At 41.5% G+C, this 22,988-nt stretch overlaps 1 protein-coding gene across 1 annotated transcript in view; it reads left to right on the top strand.

Moving 5' to 3' along the window:
- The window catches only part of PPP1R9A (protein phosphatase 1 regulatory subunit 9A), a 298,537-nt gene that overhangs the window by 268,914 nt on the left and 6,635 nt on the right, over window positions 1-22,988 (top strand). Inside the window, exons 15-20 of the mRNA XM_040644262.1 lie at window positions 7,026-7,113; window positions 7,219-7,302; window positions 17,156-17,354; window positions 19,400-19,519; window positions 20,593-20,616; window positions 21,724-21,906. Coding sequence (XP_040500196.1) covers window positions 7,026-7,113; window positions 7,219-7,302; window positions 17,156-17,354; window positions 19,400-19,519; window positions 20,593-20,616; window positions 21,724-21,906 — 698 coding nt within the window. The remainder of the gene's footprint in view (window positions 1-7,025; window positions 7,114-7,218; window positions 7,303-17,155; window positions 17,355-19,399; window positions 19,520-20,592; window positions 20,617-21,723; window positions 21,907-22,988) is intronic.

The raw sequence follows: 22,988 nt of genomic DNA, 5'->3' as shown, positions 1-22,988 counted from the left end.
AGTATAAACTGTGGTGGGGATGGGGGAATCAAAGAAATGGGTGTTTGTTTTATTGGTTTTTCTTTATACGCTACAACTATCTAATAAATACTCTTGGTTACAGTAGTCAATAAGCATAATAAAGGACCCCATGTAGAAAGTTAATTGATAGACTTTAATATACAGATAGCTTCAAGGAATTTTTAAAAAGTCAAAAAATGACAAAAGAAAAAAACTGTTGGTTCACTGAAGAGAAAATTCACATTACTTACAGGAAAAGATGACCAGCCTCACTAATGATCAGAGAAATGATCATTTAAATCAGACACCATCGGATTGCCAAAACTTTTAAAGAATTCCAACAACTAATGCCAGCAATGGTGTGGGTTACACTCATACATAGCAGGGGTGATTGTACACGACTGTATTTTTGAAAAGTGCATACTCACTTCTCTCTGCCAGATCAAAAATTATAATCTTTCTAAAAATACATTTGATTTGGGGGGCTCAATCTATTTTTAACTCTTGATAAGTACCATAGCTTTATTCCTGATCTTTTCCCTTTGGTTTCCTTTCCTGAGCCTATTGATTGCTGGAATTATCTTCCACAGACTGGTCCAAAGCGCAGCTCTTTTAGAAGTTTTGGGGTAAAAATTAAGTACTTGAAAAGTAAAAAAAAAAAAAAAAATACTAGTAGGAGCAAAAGAAAATATGTCAAGCGTGCTAATTCATCAAAGCTAGTTCTCAAGTTGGTGGAGGACTTGCATGGTTATTCTTACCTACTTTCAAAAGAATTGAAGACTTCAAAAACTCTCATTATTAACCCAAACTACGGATTAGAATAGCACTTTTATAGAAATACACTTGTGGCAAGCCCTCTGTCATCTCTTTAAAAAAATACATATAGACCTTAATTGGTACAAAAGAAGACAAAACAACAGACACATGTATTTTGGAGCTATAGGTTAATACTTTGTGGTCTACTGTTCGAGTTTATCAGACATAACTAGCTATCGGAGAGAAATTACATTATAGTCAGGGAGTGTGGATCATTCACACATGAAATATGGCCCCCGAGTTTTTTTAAGTGGCTAAATATTGTCTAAATGAGTTCTCTCTTTTACTTCTATTTTTTTTTTTTATTTATTTATGATTCTTTAAAGTCAGCAGATGTTTCCTCCCTGGTGGGAGAAGTATGTACGTGGATTTGGGTTGTGCTCCGCAGTCCACTAGCAGTAATGTAGGAGTCAAATGTGAGAATTCCATCCTTTCCCCAATGCCTTCCTTGTTTGCTACTCTTTCTCTTTTGGGATTAAGCTCTCAGCAGAAGTAAGCAGGAAACGAGATGGGAGATGGGTAACTTCTTCTCCAGAAACCAAGTACTTGGGCTTTCCCCTGTTCAGTCTTCCTGGGCTGATTGTGCTTCTGGGTACCAGGGAAGAAGCAGTTAATTGAGCTTTGATAAAGTATGAACTTCATCAGTAGTTACTAGTACGATGACCACTATTACATACTATGATCAGATAAAAGCAGTGCCTCACATTCTTTTCTTCCCCCAATAAAAAGTTTCCAGCCTTGAAGAGTTTTCGTTGCCTGCCCTGTTCATTGCCAGTAATCCATTCATTTATGTATTTATGAAACAAATAGTTACTGAGCAGCTACTCTGTGTTAGGCATTGTGCTAAAGGCTAAATGTAGAAGGATTGACAAGATTCTGTCTTTTCTTTCCAGGAGTTTGCTGACTAGAGTCTGTCTGCCTCTCTCTCTCTAATTGGTAGTTTGTTTTGTAACAGATCTTATCTCTGACATCCCACCATCAGTGACTGGGAAGGCCCTATTCTCTCTTGCCTTCCAGCCTCAGGCTCTGTAACACCTGGAAAGACATCAAAGAGGCCTTCAGTTAACTGACTCTCAGACGGCAGCCTATTACCAGTGGGCACCTCGAAAGTCAAGGGTCCAGTCCTCAGTGTTATAAGTCCAGAAATTCAGTAATACAATTCAAATTTAATCAAGTCCAGAGTGGCTGATTCTTGCTTTTCTAACTTAGAAAACACTGATTTCTAGACCAGAATACTAATTTTCTGATTGGGAGGTACAGCTGACATAATACCCAGCATCCTTCCTATGTTCTGTTCTCTCTCCTCTGCTTGGTAGGTTCATAAATCAGAAAGTTGCTCAATGGGCATAAAATGAGAGTAAAGTTACCCGGATGTGTCTAAGGAATATGCTTGTTAGACTGGGCTGACTGACGAATGGCCCATTTCACGGCAGCACCCCTGCTACTTGGGCACTTTTGTGTCCCTCCAGGACTTTCCCACCCTACCTCCCAAGAAACGGACTCCAGTATCTTTAAAATATTATGACATTGCGGGGGCTGATACAATATGGATTAACGGAGTCAGATCTACCTTCATTGTCCTCGAAATCCAATTTGAGAAATAACATTCTGTAAAATTCTTGAGTCCCTGGCTGTGGGAGATTACTCTATTCAGACCTGGATTCAACAGAGGTCAGGTATGGTTAACCTTACTTTCCTCCATGTGTTGGTGTGTGTGTTCACATGTGAGGTCCTTACAACTCACTGGCTCATCAGTAGAGGAACTAGAATGAGGTCCAGCAAGACCTCATGTTTACATTCTTGCCTAACACTCCATTCCAGGGAAATTGTGTTCTCCAAAGCCAGGTTAAATCTTACCTCCTTTCGTGGACTCTTAGTATACTCTCCCCATTCCCAGATAGAATGAATTATTCTCTTCTCTCTGATCGCACAGGAATTTTCACACTGTTACTTCTGCTTCTATCACTTTGTGTATGATAAGTGATCTAGTTGTTAAGGATGAACCAGTTTTCTCATTCATCTTTTTCATCTTTATATTCTTGAAGCCCAGCGAAGAGTATGGCATATAACTGAGGCTTCATAAGTTTCTTGGATAAATTGCCAGGCAGGTCTCTCCAGATAATCAGTGCAGGTCACCAAACCAAATCTGGCCCCCACATGTTTCTATAAATACAGTCTTACTGGAACAGAGCCATATTCATTTAGCTATATACTATCCACTCTCAGGCCACAATAAGCGGAGTTGAGGAGTTGTGACAGAGATTGTGTGGCCTACAAACCTAAAATATTTGCTCTCTGGCCCTTTACAGAAAAAGCTTGCTGACCCCTGGTCTAGGCATTTATTTCCTTCTGCTCATCATTGCTGGGTAAACTCTGAAAATGTTTTAGTCCCTGTTGCCATTTATCTAGATTTTTAAAAAAATAATATACCATTATTTTTGGTCTATCCAAGGTAATAATTAGTTACAGCTGTATTTGACTGTAATTTCAAGGCTAGCAATGTGCTGGTATCACTGAACAACTAATTGAAGTTGGGTGTTTTCTAAACACCGCATTCGTGAATCGTCCTTTTGTTGTATATTTGAGGGACCTCAATGGAAATTGGGGTAGAAAGAGCCCCATGGTAACTGGATAAATGATAAACACCTAACCCCCTTTCAATTAAAGCAAGAGGAAGTGTAAGATTATTTCCAGAGATTTGTAAAACAAGTTATATGACAGTAGAAAGCATGAAAATATTTTTCTCACATTTATTGAGTAGCCTAATAATAACATTTTGGTCTCTAGACTTCCATAGCAATGGGCCTTTGTTCAGACAAGGTTAAGAAGAGTATATTAAGCACTATCAGTTTTCTACTTGTGATTTCTAGAGATGATTATTCTAAGTCTATAGGTGACTGTTAACACGTTGCTTGACTGAGAACTTGCCTTCAGAAATATTCGCTGAATTAATGTCCTGGCAAATAGAACCTGATTTTGCAAAATCTTTACAGAATTCATTTATATATGGCATTAGACCCTTATACATAGAGAAATAGTAAATTTTATCATTGCTCAGAGCAGGGGCGAGGTTACGTCCAGCTGAGATTGGTAAATAAGACTTAACAAAAAATGTACAATTCGGGTGACCATTGAGGGACTTGAGGGGAAGAAGGACAGCCAAGGAAGGCAGGTAAGGCATGGAGGTGGCATTAGCAGAGACAGGCACCGATGAGATGGGTTGAAAGGAATGGGGCTGCCTAGCCTGCCTGAAGGGAAGCAGTTGGTTTATGCAGGTTAAATAGTTGCAATAAAATTGAATAGGAAGGAGAAGTCATCAGCTCTAGAATTTAAATGCCTTAGATACCTCACCGTATTACTAGGCAACCACAGCTGTTTGAATAGAGGAATAAAAAGGAAAAGAAATGAGGTGTGGGGAAGATGAGTCAGGGGACACGGGGAGGGATGACATGGAAGGAGGAGCAGTAGACAATGAGGGAAAGAGCGACGCAAGAGCCTGTGAAACGTAAGCTGCCTAGATACAGGGAAAGAAAGTGAGGAGCTCAAAACTGACCACAGGGTCTCTAGCCTCAGGCAATATGGCCCTGTCATGAGAGATCAGAAATATGGGGCGAAGACAATTAACTCGTGTTTGTTTGTTTTTAAAGGGCATTTTCTTGCATTTTTAAAAAAGATTTTATTTATTTGACGGAGAATAGGCACAATTAGGGGGAGTGGCAGAGGGAGAAGGAGAAGCAGGCTTCCCACTGAGCAGGGAGCCCGATGTGGGACTTGATCCCAGGACCCTGAGATCAACACCTAAGCCAGAGGCAGACGCTTAACCAGCTGAGCCACCCAGGCGCCCCTGAACTCATGTTTTTAATGAAGAGGGTTGTGAGCTCAGGAGACAGGCTGGGCTAGGGGGCAGATTTGGCAGTCCCCAGAGGAAAGGAAGAGGTCAAGAGTCTGGGGCCCATGAGAGAACGGAGTACGAGAAAAGGCCGTCGCATGTAGCCTTCAGGAGACCACTTACTGCCTTCGACACTGAGGACCAGGTTGCCAAAGCTTGAAGCTGCCGCCCCTAACCCGGGGGCTCAGGCTTCTGATTGCTCTTGAAGGTAGTGTTGGAGAGATTTCAGAAAGCCTAATGGAAATTATACATAAAGCTAAATAAATAAAAACAGGTCACTTTTTTTTTCTTTTCCTGAAATCATACCAATCCAGTGTTGGTTTTTGTGCGGACTGGAAGTTCTAATGTGCATTAAGGATGGATTTGATTGATTTAAAATAGGGAAGTGCATTATTACTTAATCTTGCCTCTTCAGCCTTTTGAAAGCATTCATTTAAGTGTTCCTTGGAACACACTTTGGCAAATGTGAGAGGTAATGATGTGAGGTTGCCTAGCAGCAGGCTCTGTAATGGGCAGAATCAGGCTTTTAGTCCCAAGATGTCCAAATAACTGCAACACGAAGAGGTTACAGAGTGTTTCCACGTACATTGTCTCATCTGGTCCTCTTAACACTCGTTAAAACATCACCCTGCTACCTCTAATTCAGAAAATAATGAGGTAGTCTCCTTTTAAACTTCGCACAGTCCTAGCCATTAAGAGTTGCTTTAGGATTGATCTGGAGGAATCCAGCCCTTTTTTTCCCTTCAGCTTCTATTAAGAAAATTGAAATCCTGCTTTTTTTTTTTTTAAATGTCCATTAGCAAAATCACCTCCGAAGGCGTTTGTGCCATGTCTGTGGATTTTCTTTCTGTGTCTGCCTCACATCTGTGGCTATTTAATTCCATTACCCAGCGTAATGATGCAAATATCCATGATAAATATTTGAGGCTAGAAGTGGGTTTTGACATGGACATATTTCTGACTCTTATATTTCATTATGTACATTCCAAGGGATTGATTGTTGTAATCCAAGTATCATTACCTAAAAATATGAAGAACTCATTGCTGAAAGTCCTTAGAGAGTTTGTAAACACCCCGTGTTACCGCTTTAGAGCTTTGAACATAAACTCCTACATAAGAGCTGCGTGTGCAATTCATGTTTTGTGTGTGTGTTTAGAAATTTATCCTGAACTACAATTAGAAGCAAAATTAATTAGCAAGGTTAATTAAACCCTTCTGTAGGAGCACTGTTCTCTCCACAGTCCATGCCAGAAAGTTGCTGGAATATTTTTAATTTTACAAAGATAGAGACAGACACCAACAGACAGGAAGGAGTAGGTTCACACACAAATATGCATCAAATTTAACACACCCTTTGTTAGTCATCTCAGATCACTGGATGCACTGAAACATGACACTCAATGGCATCCTTTGCTGAAGAGTTCCAGGTAGAGACTTCGGAATGATCTCCCATGTCCAGGGAGGAATAAGTGCCACCCTTGGAATCTAGCCACATCTGACATTGAACTCCACTCTCAAAGCCTCCCCTCGGACTGGTTTTTCGGCATCATGTTGAGTGTTCCCATCCCCCAGCAGCTGTTGCCCTTGACAGCCAGCATAACTCAGAGAGGCAAAGATCATTCAGCTCCAAACACTGAGGAAATTTTGGCATCTTCCACATCACAGGAGGCCAGCCAAGTTGTACTTCAACCCAACTTCTGAGAGAAGGCTTTCAAAGATATCAGTGTTTTATAGCTGAGCCCCAGCTTAAGAAGTCTCCCCCATGCTCTGCCCTCCGCTGTCCCAGGACTGGCCACAGGCCATTAGCAAGGGAGAGACCAGAAGAGAAAGCTTTCACTCTCACTTTCTCCCCTAAATCTCCCAGACTCTCAGGGGTCCCTTTATGTATTGGACTCAGAAGGTATGGGGGAAGTGGGCTGGGTTCCTGTCAGAAGGCACCAAAACCCAAAGGCCGGAGCCTGGTATTTGAAGTAAAGAGTTGGAGCCAGAGAAGGAACAAAAGGAAAGTCATGTCGGTCCCTGCTTTGAATGTAAAGAATTATTTGATAGTGTTTATTCTTGCTTATTTTGCTCATTCCAGTATATTTGAAGTCAAAACTTTGTGGTAAGTATTGGGCCTCTGTCCAGCAGGACCACTCCTGGCTTAACTGAACATTCCTCCACATAGCTGTGTTTCCTGTGGCTTAAGAAAGGAATACCTTATTTTCTTTTACACTTTGGAATTGGGTTAAAGTCCTTCAATTCAGAGATGCACTGACTTTTGACTCATGGCCTTAAAAAGAATAATAATGGGTCTTTTTCACATGTGTGTATATCCTAGATGGTACCAACGGTCCCAAATCGCTAAGGGCATCCAGTTCTCTGGTGGTGCAAGGAGGAAAAATTAAGCGGAAGTTTGTGGATCTGGGGTAAGCATTTCGTGATGTGAAAAACAAGCCCTCTGTTTAAAAAGGTGGGGGGGCTAAAAGAGAAAATGTCAGTTTCCCCTTTCTGACTGTGTGCTTTCTTTTTAGGGCACCTTTGCGAAGGAATTCCAACAAGGGAAAGAAATGGAAAGAAAAGGAAAAAGAAGCCAATAGGTGTTCTCCAGGTAGCAGGTACGGGTGGATGATCTAACCCCCCGCCCCCGGGTTAACCAAGTCAGCGGTCAGTATCTAAGAGCTGAAGTGATCCACCTGGAGGTGAGATGGAAGAGAAATTGCACAGATTATATTTGTCCTACCCCAGCTGTAGCCTACGCCGGCGTCGGGTATATCCAGGGCTTAACTGCAGAATTATGGTCACATGAACAGTCTCAATATATGTTTCTGTAAAGACAGCATAAATATATCTATGTAATATGTCAGTTAGGCGTATTTCATTGTCTTTGTCTGGCTACCCACGATACTAATGTCCTCTTTTTCATGACCTGAAAGGGTAATTTTATATTTAAGTACCTTGTTGGTTTTCAGGACTATTCTGTCCACATGTAACAAGGACCATCATCTCTTGCTGGACTCAGCTGTTTAGTTCATTTTCTTCAGGCCCTACCAACTATTCTTACTGTTCAGTGAAGACTTCCCTATAAAGAAGTGAGCCTTGTACTGCATGTTGTCAAGTTTTCCCAATTTTATTCTGAGATTACATAATCTTAAGTTTAGATTTGTATCCGGGGCAATAAAGCATGGAGCTCAACTGCCCGGGTTTGGATCAGAGCTCTCCCAGTTATTACCTTTAAAATCTTAAAGGTCTTTAACCTGTTTGCCTCCATTGCTTTGTGAGAAAGAAGGGTAAATAACAGGATCTACCTAATAACTTTTGTGTAAGGATTAAGTACGTTTTCTTACAAAGCACGTCAGATGGTACCTGGCACGTAGGAGGTATTTAAAAATAATAATAATGATGATGATCACAGTTTGCTGTCATTATTACTTGCAAGTTACAGAGCAGTTTCACAGTTATCACTTTAGTCGATCCCTATAATAAGGTTGGGAGGGCAGAAAACAATACCATACTTTGCTAAAAACCTCACCTTCATAGAATTTAATTGATTTGCCCACAGTTATGCAGCAGACAGTTAACACAGCGGGGCTTGTGCCCCCTGTCCAGATGCCTTTCCAACACAACACCTCCCCTCCACTTGTTTATGCATCGAATGATGCGGAAGTCTCTTAATGAAATTTGGGAATCATCTCAACAGCAGTAGACTAAGGAAGAAACAGAATGCTAACAACAAAAGATCGTCAAATCATTTGGGGACCACTGATCCATTTTATAGGTTGTCCTCTATGTTTCTTTTTCTTTTCTCTGGCATACAACTTGGTGAGAAATTGTACCTTCTTCCTGGGATTATAGGAGCGTAGGGTCAGGGATGAGAAGAGAGGATTCCCAAATTAGTTGTGTTAGTCTGTTGTGGTGGTGGTTTAATCCTGTACGATGGAGAAAGGGTAAAAAGCGCTGTTTATATTGAGGACACCAGTCTTGGGAAAAATAAGTCCATGATCCAACTCAAAATCAGTTTAACTTTGTGTGGTTTTGGAGTGAGAAATAGAAAACAGTCTGCTGTGTGCCTTAAAATTAAGAATAGGAAACTATCAAGTATACTCAGGATAAAATACAATAAAAAGTGAAACTGTTTCAGGGAGAGAGAGATGCCCAGATACACAACGGGAGAGAAGCTGGGACACTTTTGTAGTAGCACTGCCCTCCTTTTGGTCCCTGGACTTCTGAGGCAGTCACTTCCTCTCACCTTAAGGCTCCACCCGGAAAGGGACGGAAGTGAAGCATCCAACAGTGGGAGAAAGTTTGACTGAATGTCATCATAGTAGCCAGAGGGTATCACCGCCCTGCACAATTTCCAGGTGAAAAGCAAGCAAATCCTGACTCTCTTGGTGAGTGCGCACCTTACTCCAGGCCAGCCACGGGGAGTCAGGCTCATGGCAGCTTTGGAAGCAGCAGCCGGCCAGCTCGGTATTTTTAAGATACTAACTCTGGAGCCTTTCTGCTTCACTGGTCACAAGAAGTTACACATGTACCAGTGCTACAAAATAGTTTTCAATTGGAGTCACAATTTTAAAATTGTCTGTAATTCTAGTAGAATTTTGACGGGCCTGACAGGAATTCATGTAATTGAAATAATAGAAGAACAAGGGAAGAAGAGGGACTTCTCCTGTTTCACAAAATAATTTTTTGAGCTATCACAGTAGTCGGTTAACGCTAATCAAATCTAATGACAGCCTCTGTTCTCCTATATAGATTGATAACGGGCCCAGAACCTTTACAACATGTGTCAGAAAACAGAGTTACTGCCCAGTAGGGGCTTAGTGCAGTTGAGTTGGTTTCACAGGGCCCCTGAAGGTGGGTGGGTGATAAGCACCATCAGCTTCAGGGTCCCCACTGCAGTTGTGGAAGGCTGGGAATAAACTCATCACCTCTGTGAAACTTTCTCAGAAAAGAGAGGGAATGATTCATGGATTGAGTTAGTAATCTTCTCTCTTAGGCTTTTCATTACTAGGCTGTAAAAATCCGATGAGGTCGTTCTATCCGTTATAGCCTGAGGCTGTGGGACTTAAAAGAGGCAAGACAAGAGGTTTGCTAAATTCAGTCTTGGTTTTAGTTTTTTTCCTTCCTCAAGAGTTAAGAGTTTAGTTTATTGTATTCCTTGTGGAGACATAATGACTCAAATGCATGACCAACATGAAACAAATAGATGAGGTTCGATAATTTTAATAATAAATAAACCCTACAAAAAATATGGCTCGGTTCTAGCCTTTTCAAATATGTGCTCAGCAAACATTCTGATTTAAACAGGCAGTAGCAGATAACAAAAGCAGGAAAGAGTTAGCAAGGTAGTTGTCAGAGCTTGTTGACAAAGAGAAAAATAAAATACTATCCTCATTGTGGAGTAAGTTGCCACTGATGTCAGTGGAGTACCTACTTTGGGGCTCTGTGGGAGAAGCTGCTGGTTGAGTGGTTGAATGGAAAAGCGTGTAAGCAGTTATGTGTATCTCAGAACAAGGCTAGACGGGGGCGTGTGGGAAAACGACAGGAGGGGAGATGGCACTCCTTTGTGGAGGTGAATTTGCATTCCCCTTAAAAGTGTGAACGGAGGAAAAAACACTTCTGGAATCCGAGTATTCATCCTGACTTTGCCATAGGTAAGGCTCTGAATTTCTTGGACCTTGGTTTCCTACCAAAAAATAATTAGATGGATTAAAACTACGTGGTCTCTAACTCCCCAACCTTCTCTGTCTGTACTGTCCAATATGGTAGCCTCCAGTCAGGTGTGGCCATTGAGCACTAGAAATGTGGCTAGTCTATATTGAGATGTGTTGTAGGAGAAAATGAATGCAGGATTTCAAAGACTTAGTATGAAAAAAAAGAATGTGAAATATCTTAGTAAAAATTTTATAATACCAATTGCATGTTGAAATAATAATACTTTGAATATTTTGGGTTAAATAAAATATAAATTAATTTTACCTCTTTTTTTATGTGGTTACCAGAAAATTGTAATGTATATATGTAGTTCATATTATATTTCTGTTGGACAGTGTTGATCCATATGATTCTATGAAAAACATCCCCTTTCGAGTTCTGACTCATTCCGTTGGTCTCTAAATTGTCATTTTTCATGTTTATTTATTCTTTTTTCACTTTTTTATTGAGGTATAATTAATATACAGTATTATATTAGTTTCAGGTATACAGCGTAACGATTCAACAATTTCTGTGTATTATTCAGTGCTCATCCCGATACATGTACTCTTGTTTGTCTATTCTTTTTTAAATCTATAGCTACTCCTCTGTGTTCCCAATTTAATTTGTTTATCCACAGAGGTAAAAAAGATATAGCAGCATAATTTATTTTAAAGGCCAATTGGATAGGAAAAAAATAAGGTAAAGCAAAAAGCAACATTGGTACTTAAAATCTAACATCTTCAACAATACTGTCATATGTGCCTGAAGAGAAAAGCACCTCACCTCTGCCTAAACTTGACCCACAGAGGCACCCCAAAGAGGAGCCAAAATTTCTTTTAAAAAAAAAAATGATTTAAAAAACAGGAAATAAAATGCAGTTGTAAATGGCCAGAGGAGAATGGCCATTGGAGAGTGGAGAGGGAAGTTTCGAAGCTAGTGTTTAAGGCGGGAGCAATGACGGTGAAAACTCAGTAGAGCCCCTATGGAGTGCTTAACTTCGATGGTCTCACTTCTGCGGGCTCTCCCCTTCATTTTTAAAGCCCAAAGGTTGCTTTCCTTAAACAGAGGATTATTTAGGTTGTAAATTAAAAGTAATTTATTAAAGTCTCCAGTTTTAAAACCTACCTTTTTTTTGAGTTTCAGTTCATCTTACAAATCGTGGCATTTCGTTTATACATCTAGTAAAATTTTATAAAAAATAAAAGCAGTCACTTTCATAGAGACCCTTGAATAATGTTAGTTTAGCCTCAGTAGAGCAGACCTGTTCCCCTTGTAACTGTCGGTCCTGTTTTTACAAAACTGCACTTATAAATTTAATCTATTCAGTTTTCTTCTTAAGTACATCCCAGTGCTTGAAAGCTGAGAAACTTTGACATTCTTAACATATCCACACTTTGCCACTTGAAAAAAACTCTTGAAAACCTACTAGATTAAAATGGTAACATAGTGACTATAAACGTCCAGTGCTCTTATCACTTTGGTTATTTTTCATCTTAACCAGTTAAATATATTAAAATAGAAGCAAAAGACAAACGTGTCTCTCAGATTTCTAATAATATAAATTTTCTTAAATCCTAAGCAATATATTTATTGTTTCTAAACCTAACAGTTTTGTTCTGAAATACCAAATTTTTATTTACGTAATCATCTTGCCGTTTGATTTTACACCTTCCCAGGATGGGGAGGACTCGCTAAGGAAACAGTTTCTCCATCTCCTATGAATGTAGAGGGGGCAAAAAAGATCGTTTTCCTTCTACCCTCTTGGGTTTTCCAGCTGGAGTACTGTCAGTTAGATGGACAGGAGACAGATCAACAAGGGGAAAGCATACAGATTGATTGAATGTGAGTTTTGTGTGGTACAGGAGCCTTTATCAGGAAATGAAGACCAAAGAAGTGGTTAAGCCTGAGCATTTCAATGCTAGGTTTGTTGAAGAGTGGAAAGTCCTGGAAAAAATGTGAGAGGACAAAAGGGTATGAATTAAGGCTAGTAAATAAACAGTGGGAAACTTAACAAGGCCTCTTCCTTCCCAAAAGCATTGTTCCTTCAGATTCCTCTTGGTGTCTCTCCATCTACAGAGATAAGGATGTTCCTTCCCTCCAGGTATAGGGAGGGCACCTCTCCCATAAGAGTCTTAGGATCGCTTTGGGGGCAACAGGAAAGGTCAGAGAACCCTTCATGTACCTGCCATTTCTCGAATTCCTTCACCTGAAAATGTTTGCTATGCCTAGTTGCCATATTCTGTGGTAGCATGTCCAGAACCCCATCAGAAATTAAGGTTAAACACTACAGTGACCGTCTCCGATGGGCTGTTGGTTATTAATCGGGGCTTTGGACCGTAACTCAGAGTCAAGCAGGATGTGTCAGTGGAAGTTGGCCTGAACCGCAGATGAACACCTGCTTGTCTTAGCTGTGATCTGTCCGGTCTTCCAGTGCCCTTCCAAAGGGGCTTGCTTTACAACTGCAGTCTCCTTAGTGGGTGTTAGAGCCTTCCAGAATTCCTGCATCTGATTTGAATAAATGGAAGTCTGCCACCCTTCCTCTGATTGCACCTAACTTTCTTTAATTAACCTCCTTAACTACCTGCTTGAATTCTATATTCTGCTTATACTTTTTCTATTCGGCAGTTCTGAACTCCTAATTATATCTTGATGACATTCCATTCTGTTCTGAATACTTCACACACCTTGTATTCAAAGTTAAGACAAATAAAAAATAAATTACTATGGAATGTTTACCTGAGCAACTTAATTTTGGGGTGCTGACCCCAGAACAAACTGGTTTCAAGATGTATGTAATTGGGTTAACTGCTTTGTAGAGTTGTTAATTATAAACCATTTAAATACTAAGAAACAGTGATTACCCCCACCTCATTCCGCCCCTCCCTCCCGTGACAATTAAATATGACAGAGACTTAATTTGAAGCCATTTCCCCCAGTTCCTAACAATAAAACAATCAGGGTTCCATCAGGGACTTGTAATTCCATTTCTACCAAAAATGATAGTGAGATATTAGCGTACAAGTTAAAAAAGAAGATGAACTGCAGCACACATACCTATTTTGATCCTCTGGAAATTATTTTCAGATCCATGAAACACTCATTTCTACCAGTCTTGACTTACAAGGGGATTATTAAGGATCTCTATGAACCTGATACACCCTAGACCATAACCTGCTCTCTGAGTCAAAACTGTCAATAGAGGGAGGGAGGAAGGGAAAGGAGGAGAAAGGGGAGGGAGGAAGGCAGTAAGGAGAGAAGGAAGAATTTTGTTATTCTTAACAGATCTCTCCACCAAATGGAACAGACTGAGTGGTCAGTAATGGCATGACTTCTTCCAGGCTCTCTCTGCTCCTTTTGTAGGCCCAAGAGTTCAAATTGTCCAAAAGGAAATTGGTATTTATTTTAGAAAGCATGTCTGGTAAGCTGATAAATCTGTAATTGTGAAGTAATGGAGAGTTTGCTTTTTTTAATGAATACACTCTGGTCCAAGCAAACGGAAGCCTACTGACAATTCAGGATAGTAGGAGACACACAAAGGTTACCTCAGGTCATGGGGTTTTAGAGTCAAGGCTACCCCAAAGATATAGCCTCGGCAGGGGCACAGCCAGACCTCCCGGGGACCTGGAAAATTCTCTTCAAAGGATTCCAGGACCTGGCGGTTTGCAGTTGTGAGGTTATTTCCTTAGAAGTGGGCTTTCTTTGCTTTCTACATGACAATTCCTCCAGTCCTTCCATCATCTGGTATAGAAAGCTGGAGAAGAAAGCCTCTGAATGTCACCCAAAGCTGAGCTTCAGTGATGTCACTCATCATACTCACACTATGGCCTCTGGACCCGTCCTCAGCGCTGATTGTACAAGTTGTCATGGAATTATTAGTCTTGAATATTTTCCTGGCCGTGAGGCTCTTATGAAAGAGTTTAATTATATGTGGTCTTGAGATTGTGTTTGAAATGTTCAATGGTCAGAATTTGATCCCAAAGTCCTTTTCAAATAAGGCATTAGGACGACAGTAGGTAAGCAACAATATTCTTATTTCCCTCCTAATTAAAAAAAATGGGGTTGGTGGTGGTTGCCCCAAAAGCATTGTTACAAAGGCAATTCTCTTGGAAGAAGGACAAGATAGTCATGCTGTCATTAATTATGGCCTGTTTATAAACTTTAAAATAATTTCCATATATTTAAGCACTACTGTACTTTTTTGAATTATGGATGGAACTTGTAAAAAAAACTTCCATGCTACTTGGATTAATTGATTCAGAAATGTATAACCAACGGGGAAATAATCCTTAGTCCCAGTTTATCTCAGATATGTCTAATTATAAGAACGTGGGACTGCAGAAAAAAAGTATTTGTATGGTTGTGCACAGTTTCTGAGCATTTTTACTGGACTGTGGAACCTGAGCTTAAAAGCCTTAGAAGCCTGAGAAGCTAAACTATGACTGGATAGATAGTGAGAACTGCAGAGATTTACCTCCCATGAGGTGTGTGGTTTCATTTTCGAGGAGTGGGATGGGGAGAGGGATTGAGACCCAGCTTCATGGAGACATTCGAAGGCTTGTTAAGCTGGAGACGCTGGTCTTATCTCCCCCTAAGACATACATTACTTTCTGAAGGGTAAGAACCCAAGATCCTTCCCTAGTTGAATTTGTTTACATGAAGGAGATAAGATTTCTCTCCCTCTCCCAGAGGGGAGGTGGGGACAGCACTACTGTCCCTGTCCTATCTAATCATCCAGATTGGTATTTTTTAGATTCCTCACCTACAGTCTAGACCAAGTATATGACAACTGGCTCTCATTCTGTCACTCTGGAAAGAGGAAAGTAGGGCACGGGGAACCAGTGCGATGATTTTCCGTAAGTAAATCGTGATCTCTTCTCCAAAAACCTCATATTTGCATTCGGGAAAATAGAAATAAAATAGATACTAAAAACCTCAAGAGTCAGCTCAGACATGTGTTAACATACAGATTCCAGGCAGACTCCTCCCGCCTCTCTCCCAGATGCTAATTCAATAAGTCTAGGTGCCCAAGAATCTGTATTTGGTGATTCCTGTCGGACTTGTTTGGGAAACACTGCACTGGTCCACGACCCAGCAACAGAAAGTGCTTCTTACAGAAGACCATGCCTCTGCTAGCATCGTTTCTTAAGTTCAGTTATTGTACCCCTTCTACCCCATCTTTTTAATAGCAAGTAAGTAGACTTCAGGATATAGAATTTTTTTAGTTTAGACTTTAGGATTAGATTGAAGGTTGACACATCTCTCGTTGGGCTTTCTCTGTTATCCTTACAGTCCCCCTTGTTGTTTTTTTTTTAAAGGAATTTGCCATCGTAATCATCAGATATTCTGGAATCTTTAAATGACCAATCATTATACTCACCCAACCTGTGATCTCAGTATTCTACCAAAACTTCACTGGCATCTCCATTCTCTTTAGTCACTATTTGTATGATCCCTTTACATTTGTAGATTGCTTTGCAGTTAACAAGATGCTTTTACATTTATTGTCCCATTGAGTCTCACGATAACTTTGGAAAGAACAGGAACTGTTAGGAGCTATATTGTTTATGTAAATTTGAGATATGTTTTGAAATATTTGAAGTATATAATATTTCAAAATATTTGGAGTGAGATGTGAGAAGACTGAAGTCCAGTATGCACATGGGTCATGAGTTGTCTAGCTGTGGTGTGGAGGCACTTTTCATTGAAAGGGAATCTCTTTGTTGTCATGACATCAACAGCCAACAAATAATAGGCATTGGGTCAAATCTCATTTGGACATACTGAGGGTTGACCTCTTCCCAGATGCACAGAAACTACTGCCCATTCCTGCCTCAGCTCTTTCTCTAACCAAAAGATAAATACGCAAGTATACACACTAATAAAAATATCTGTTTTCAGACTGTGGTTCTCAAATGCCTTTGAATCCTTTAAATGTTAAACAATAACCGTAGGTCTTTATACTTTCACAGTTTCCCAGGCACTTTCACACATATTATCTCATTTAATTCTTAACAACCGCATATGAGCTACATAAGATATCCACCTTTTGCAGAGGAGAAATAGAGGCTGAGAGAAGGCTCAAGGCCACGTATTCAAGAGGTGACAGATCCTGGACCTCCAAGTAGAGTGTTAAGACTCGCGGTCCGGTCTCCTCCCAGGGGGTGTGAGGACGATCCGGCTGCAACATCTGTCACTTGCTGGGTCGATTCGGCTGATGTGGCTGGCTAGCACTCGGATTATAATGAAAAACCAATAAGGTGTGTGTTCTGCTTAAAATATCATAAGCCCTGAAATTTCCAAATTATTTAAATACATCATTTTCTGAAGTCCCAGACTCTTGGAAGCATGAGTTCAGAGGCGGCCAGGAGAGAATGCTGGCTAAGAGCTAACGTTACTGGTGGTGAGGCACTGCTGCGTCACCCAAATAAGGGGAATGATGTGATGGTTAACCTAATAGCAGTTCCAGAAAGACGGTGCCCCTCTGACTTTAATTCATTCACATCCACTTAATAGACACTTTTCATTAAGAATTCACTGTGGCAATAGCGATATGAAAATGTTGACCATTGTCCTCGAATCCATTTCCATGCAAAGAAGATAGCTACTAAGATTAATGTCCTAGTCAAAAATGCAAAATTTTTCCTGTATCGTGTGGAACAATTTGTCAAACTGTGACTTTGAACTTTATTCAGAGTCCCTTCAGAATTCAGTTCAACAAGTGTCACACTTGCCTTTCCTTTGTCTGACATGTGCATTTTTTTCATAAAACAGGCTCTTCAGAGGCAGGCTGGAACACTGGAAACCCAGGCCATCCCCTGCACCTCAGGCCTCCACCCGCTCGCCGTGCATGCCTTTCTCCTGGTTTGATGAGAGCCGAAAAGGATCCTATTCCTTCAGGGACCTGCCTTCACCTACAAGTCCCCTTCAGCCTTCTCCTGAAACTCTAAATAAAGATAAAAAGGGGTCCAAGGTAGAAAACACATGGATTTAAAAAGCAATCAAGAAAACCCCAAATCCTTCCTCCTCTCCAGTCTTTGGAAAGCATTCTCAACTTGTGTGTTTACTCTGGACCCCAGAAACCAATGTGATAACACTGCAATAAACCATGCATGGTCTTTCTTGTGTGGGGAAAAGGAAAGCCTCATTTAACCATCACCTTCTTTAATGCTGTTCCATTCTAGATTGTACGTTAATCTTTGATTTGCCTGTCTTTTCACATATTGCTATTTAATCTCAGTTTGACAGTTAAGCCATGCTGGGAAAGATGCATTTGAGTCATGGAACAGTATGATAGATCTGTTTACCAAGTATTCCACTTTAAATTACATTACAAGACTATTTTTACTGTGCTCTTCGAGATTTACTGGAAAACAAATAAATTTGGGACTGAATATGTGTTCAATATATCTAAGTGAAACTCTTTAAAACAAACCAATGCTGACATAGCAGCCTTACTTATTTCTTCTTTTAAATCAAACTTCCATGTTGAAAAACTTATAATCTCATCACCAAAGTTCTCTAACTTTAGCAGAATTAGAAAATATAATTGCATGGGTGTTGTTTGTTTTTAAATGCACGATGGTTATTTCCAGCATGACGCTGCAAACCTTATCTAACATTTTATTGAAACACATACGGTGGCTAACTTTCACATGTCGTTTGGTCTCCTTTTATCTGTGTTCGCTTTTCTTTCTCAAACAGAAACGTGTGATTAATGTGACTTGAATTTAACTCTTTTCTTGAGGTCAGCAGCTCACAGGGTCTTGACAGGGCTTGGGGTTGTGTGTCTGTTGACCATATCAAATCATAATGTGTTGTGTTAAATGCTCTGCTGCTTACATGTTCTCCTAGCCTAGCACCGCGAGCTCGGATTTAGTCTCCATGTCTGAAGTTTTCGCAGACCCTGGGGTTTGTTTGGAGCTGAATTCGGCAGTCTCTGGCATGGTAGTTATTTTTGACAACCGACTGAACCCAATGGCAAGGGAACCTAATGGAAAACTAACGGGCCAGTTCCTAAGGAAGCGAAATATGGAACAAGATGGTGTTGACCAAGGGCTTAGAGTTCCTCGGAAGCCAGTCATTCTAGAATTACTAGCAAAAGAAGTTTTGGCAGCAGTAGACTGCTTGGATCTTGAAACATTTTCAGTATTGGATCTGAGAAATCTAAATGTAGTTTGAATAATTCTACCATTATCTTGTACTGGAGAGACTCCAGATTTGGTTTAAAATATTTTCACAAATGCAGCCATGTGGTCATTCTGAATTTACTTGACTTTAATAGCCACTGAACATTTTAATGAAGTTCTGGGGGAGTTTTTTGTTTTTTGGTTTTTTGGTTTTTTTGGTTTTTACACCACCACCCCCAACTTCAGCAGCCCCAGGTGATTATTTGGAGAGAGTATCTGTTCTGCAGCCTCTTTGGTGCTCTGCGGGTGCTGTGTGAGAGTTGTATTTTAGCATGGAACTACTAGTGTATTGTCAGACTGTGACCTCCCCCAGAACTCATCATCTTGAAGGTTATATCCACGGGAGGATCTGCCATTTCTCACGGTATTTATCACGGCCAACAGCAAGCGATCCTTCCCAGGGGGTGCTCAAGCTACCTTTCTAATATGGATGGCCATCTGTTCCTAATAACTCAGGCTCTCCACACCATCTTGTATTTTTACTTGCACTGTTAACTCATCGTGAGTAGGGTCATAGAAGATAGGCTTATTAACATTACTCCTCTGAGCAGTTGCTGAGGGTAATGAAGGCTGTATCCTTGAAGAGGGATTGAAGAATGATTTCTCCAAAACACTTATCTTTCCATCTGATGGAGAAAGCGCCCAGAATCCCCTATCAGTTGCAAAAGGCACAGTACTCTTCACCACTGCCGCTTGAAGGTCATCACCAAACCAAATCTGAATTTCTTCGACGATTACTTAAAGGGAACCTTTTTAGGACTTGCAAATACACCTACTTCCGGTCCCCTCACTGTGCTCATTTAACACTGAGCTTCATTTATTTTTACAGAATTTTACCTTCAACGATGACTTCAGTCCCAGCAGTACCAGTTCGGCAGATCTTAGTGGCCTGGGAGCAGAACCCAAAACACCGGGGCTCTCTCAGTCCTTAGCGCTGTCGTCAGATGAGGTACGCTCGTGGCGCTCGCACAGACCCGCTTTCTCAGGTCATCCATTGTACCCAGTGCCTAGCGCCAGGAAAACGTTCTTAAGTAGATTTTGCATGTAAATCTTCGGGACCATGATTTCATGTTTGATGTGAAATCTTCATGATTTCTCTCCCTCTTATCTCAACAAGAAGGCAGAGTATTGTTTCTGAGCCCCTTGAAAACTCTCCAGGGAACTCCTCCACCTTACTCTGACTTCATTGAGAAGACCCTGAGCAGGGGAGGTGGGAGAGGATGCTGGGTACCAGAGAGCAAAAAGAGGAACAGCTAAGAAATCATAGGGGAGTTTACCGACAGTCCATTCCCTCTCTCCCTCAACTCCCCCACCATCACCCCTACCCCCCCATCACCCCTACCCCCCCATCACCCCTACTCCCCCATCACCCCTACCCCACCATCACCCCTACCCCACCATCACCCCTACCCCACCACCACCCCTACTCCCCCATCACCCCTACCCCCACCACCCCGACCCCCATCACCCCGACCCCCATCACCCCTACTCCCCCATCACCCCTACCCCCATCACCCCTACTCCCCCATCACCCCTACCCCACCATCATCCCTACTCCCACCATCACCCCTACCCCAAGTCGAGCATGGCCCCACATTGAGAACCACTGCAGTGGAGAAGGGAGGAAAACTGGGTGAGAATCACTTATTTAGAAGCCAGGGTCAAATTAGCATTGCCAAGAATTCCCAGATCGGTGTGTTTCCAGAGAAACAGGAAATTACATGAGTGATGGACTTCATGCTCCAAGAGATAAGGAGAAGACAGAAATGCCACTATTTAGGGCAGGGGGTGGGAGGAGGAGAAGCACTGTAAATAAAGATTGTGTTCCTCCACATATTTGCTCCCAAGTTATTTCTCTCTAACATGATTTTTGTTTTATAAAACTTTTTGTCTCTTAAATTTTTCTGCCCATACTCTTCAGGCCTGGTGTGATTTTAATTTTAAATCTTTGTACTATGTTTGTTGTGTCTCCTGTTTCTATAACACTTTTCTTTTTGATTCCTTTGTTGCTCCCTCACTCAGAGCCTGGATATGATAGATGACGAGGTGAGCTATCAGTGGGCTGCGTGTGGTGGCTGCTGTGGTATTGTTTGAACCTCCTCTTCTCTCTCTGCAAAATGATTTAAAACTCAAACAATACAAGAATACTTGTGTCTGTAGTGGAGGGTTTCCTTGTGTTAAATCATTTTGCTCTCTGCCCTTGTCTGTACCTAAGTTGAAGAGATGTTTCTGAGTCAAGAGGATCACCAGAGTCTACCTGCCGCGTCCCTCAATTGACCCCCCCCCATCACCACTACCTTGACACGGTCCATTCTGTTCCACCTCCTCTGCCTTCATCTCGGCTTCCCCCATCCCCTCGTCAGTGTTCCCCGAGGTGACTCCTGTCTCTCCTCCCGGACCTATCATCGCCTTCATCGCCTTTCAGCTTAGAGGTTCTAGGAACCAAGCTGCCCTCTACGTTGTTCAAAGTGGTGTTCTGCCTTGGGCAGAGCCCGAGATTGGGAATGAACCACAAACTGTTGAGCTCTCCCGGTCACTCGCTGCGTGCTCCGGACAGACGGAGCGTAGATGGGCTGAGCCTCACTTTACTCATCTATTTAAAGTCATTATGGACATTACCTGCCCCGCCTTCCTCCCGGGTTTGCTTGCTGCTCAAATGAAACCACGGCTGCGAAATTTCCCCTCACAATGCTTGAGGACTTAATGCCGTCCTCTTCTAAGGGAAAGATACCTCAACATTTCTAAATGTATTTTTATATACCTCTAATGTCTTATCAGAGGCTACACGCAGAGTGATGCATTGCATATAGAGATCAATGAAATACTTTCCTGCATCTCATACTCTTTCCAGAGTGTTCTAATGTAAAGGCTTGCAACATCAGAGTGTATTTTTCAATAGTAAACATCCTACATAAATAATGCTGCTTTATCTGGGGGAATTTTTACATTTCCAAATTAAAAAAAAAAATGTAGGTGATAACTACGTGTGTGTGTGTGTTACACATAAAACTAGAACCATTAGCTTATTCATTTTATGGTTGAAAGATAAATGTGGCTCTAGTAGGCAAGAAATTCCGTTTGATAGCATAATAAGCCGTGCTGAGCCAAAGCATTTTGGTCCTTTAACAACACTGCGTAACATTCCTACCTCAGATCCTTGATGATGGACAGTCTCCCAAACACAGTCAGTGTCAGAATCGGGCCGTTCATGAATGGAGCGTGCAGCAGGTTTCCCACTGGCTAATGAGCCTAAATCTGGAGCAGTATGTATCTGAATTCAGTGCCCAAAACATCACTGGCGAGCAACTCCTGCAGTTGGATGGAAATAAACTTAAGGTAAAGAATTATATCTCTGTGTGAGGTTACCAGGTGTAAGTTGTGTTGCTCATGGCACCTAAAATGTTTTCCTTAGACAAGAACGTTCTGCATATCTGAGAGGGAATTCTCATCAGTGGTCAGCAGGAAGGACGTTGCATCATTTCTGAGTAGTAAACCGAGTTTTGAGAAGTTGTCAGGGATTCTGAATCCAACAGGAAGCTGCTGACTTAGGAGCGCTAGGGACCCACTCCATTGCTTCCACCCAGCAACACGTGGTCCATGTATGAAGTCTGCTGACTTCCTGTGTAGTAGGACTCGTAATAATGGCCACTGTGGACTCTTTCACCACATGAGAGTGAAAACCTAGATCCATGAATCTTTCCTTCTTTATTCATTTCTTCTCCACCCCTGCTCCTCCCTGCACACCTCTCCAAAAGTGGGACGATATTCTCCTCAGAACTTTATTCCCCAAGTATGTGCAGGCCATGTTTCCCCCGCTCCATCCCACTCTCATTTCACCTGTCCAGTCCGTCCCTTTTAGAGACTGGGGGGGTGAGGGGGGTAGAGATCCACCCCTGTGGAAAAAGGGCAAAAAGAGCTTACATTTGACTCCCCACCCCCAACCTCAGCCCCCTGCTGGGCTGAAGGGCAGATGAGTATCTCTTGACAGTCTTGAAAAGGTTAGAGATCAATCAATAGGCTGTGATTATGAAGGCCCCATTGACAAGGCTGTCCCTGTTGGGGAGATGGATGCATCCCGCTGTTGATTCTGAAGGTCATGAAACATTTAAAGTATGCAACCAACTCCTCTTATTCTCAATTCCAAGCTCACTAAGCAACCTCCTCATTAACAGGATTCCTTTATAGGTCTGCCTACAGGGAGAGAATGGCTAGTCATGCTGACATGAGCATTCCGGCCCCAAAGACATTTTTGGTCCTCATTGTAAATGACTGCATTGGCAAAAAGGAAGCCACTTCAGTTCTCCCGGCCCTTCTTGGAGCCCTCTATGGCAGCAGGTGCCCACTCCTAGCTTTTAAAAATATTGATGTTTAGCAATACTTTTGCCTGTAAATGTCTATGGCCCAAGGGTTGAAGGAGC

Source organism: Ursus maritimus, unplaced genomic scaffold (genome assembly GCF_017311325.1).
Source record: "Ursus maritimus isolate PB19 unplaced genomic scaffold, ASM1731132v1 scaffold_3, whole genome shotgun sequence".
Classification (NCBI taxonomy): domain Eukaryota; kingdom Metazoa; phylum Chordata; class Mammalia; order Carnivora; family Ursidae; genus Ursus; species Ursus maritimus.
This window is presented reverse-complemented; position numbering and strand designations above follow the sequence as displayed.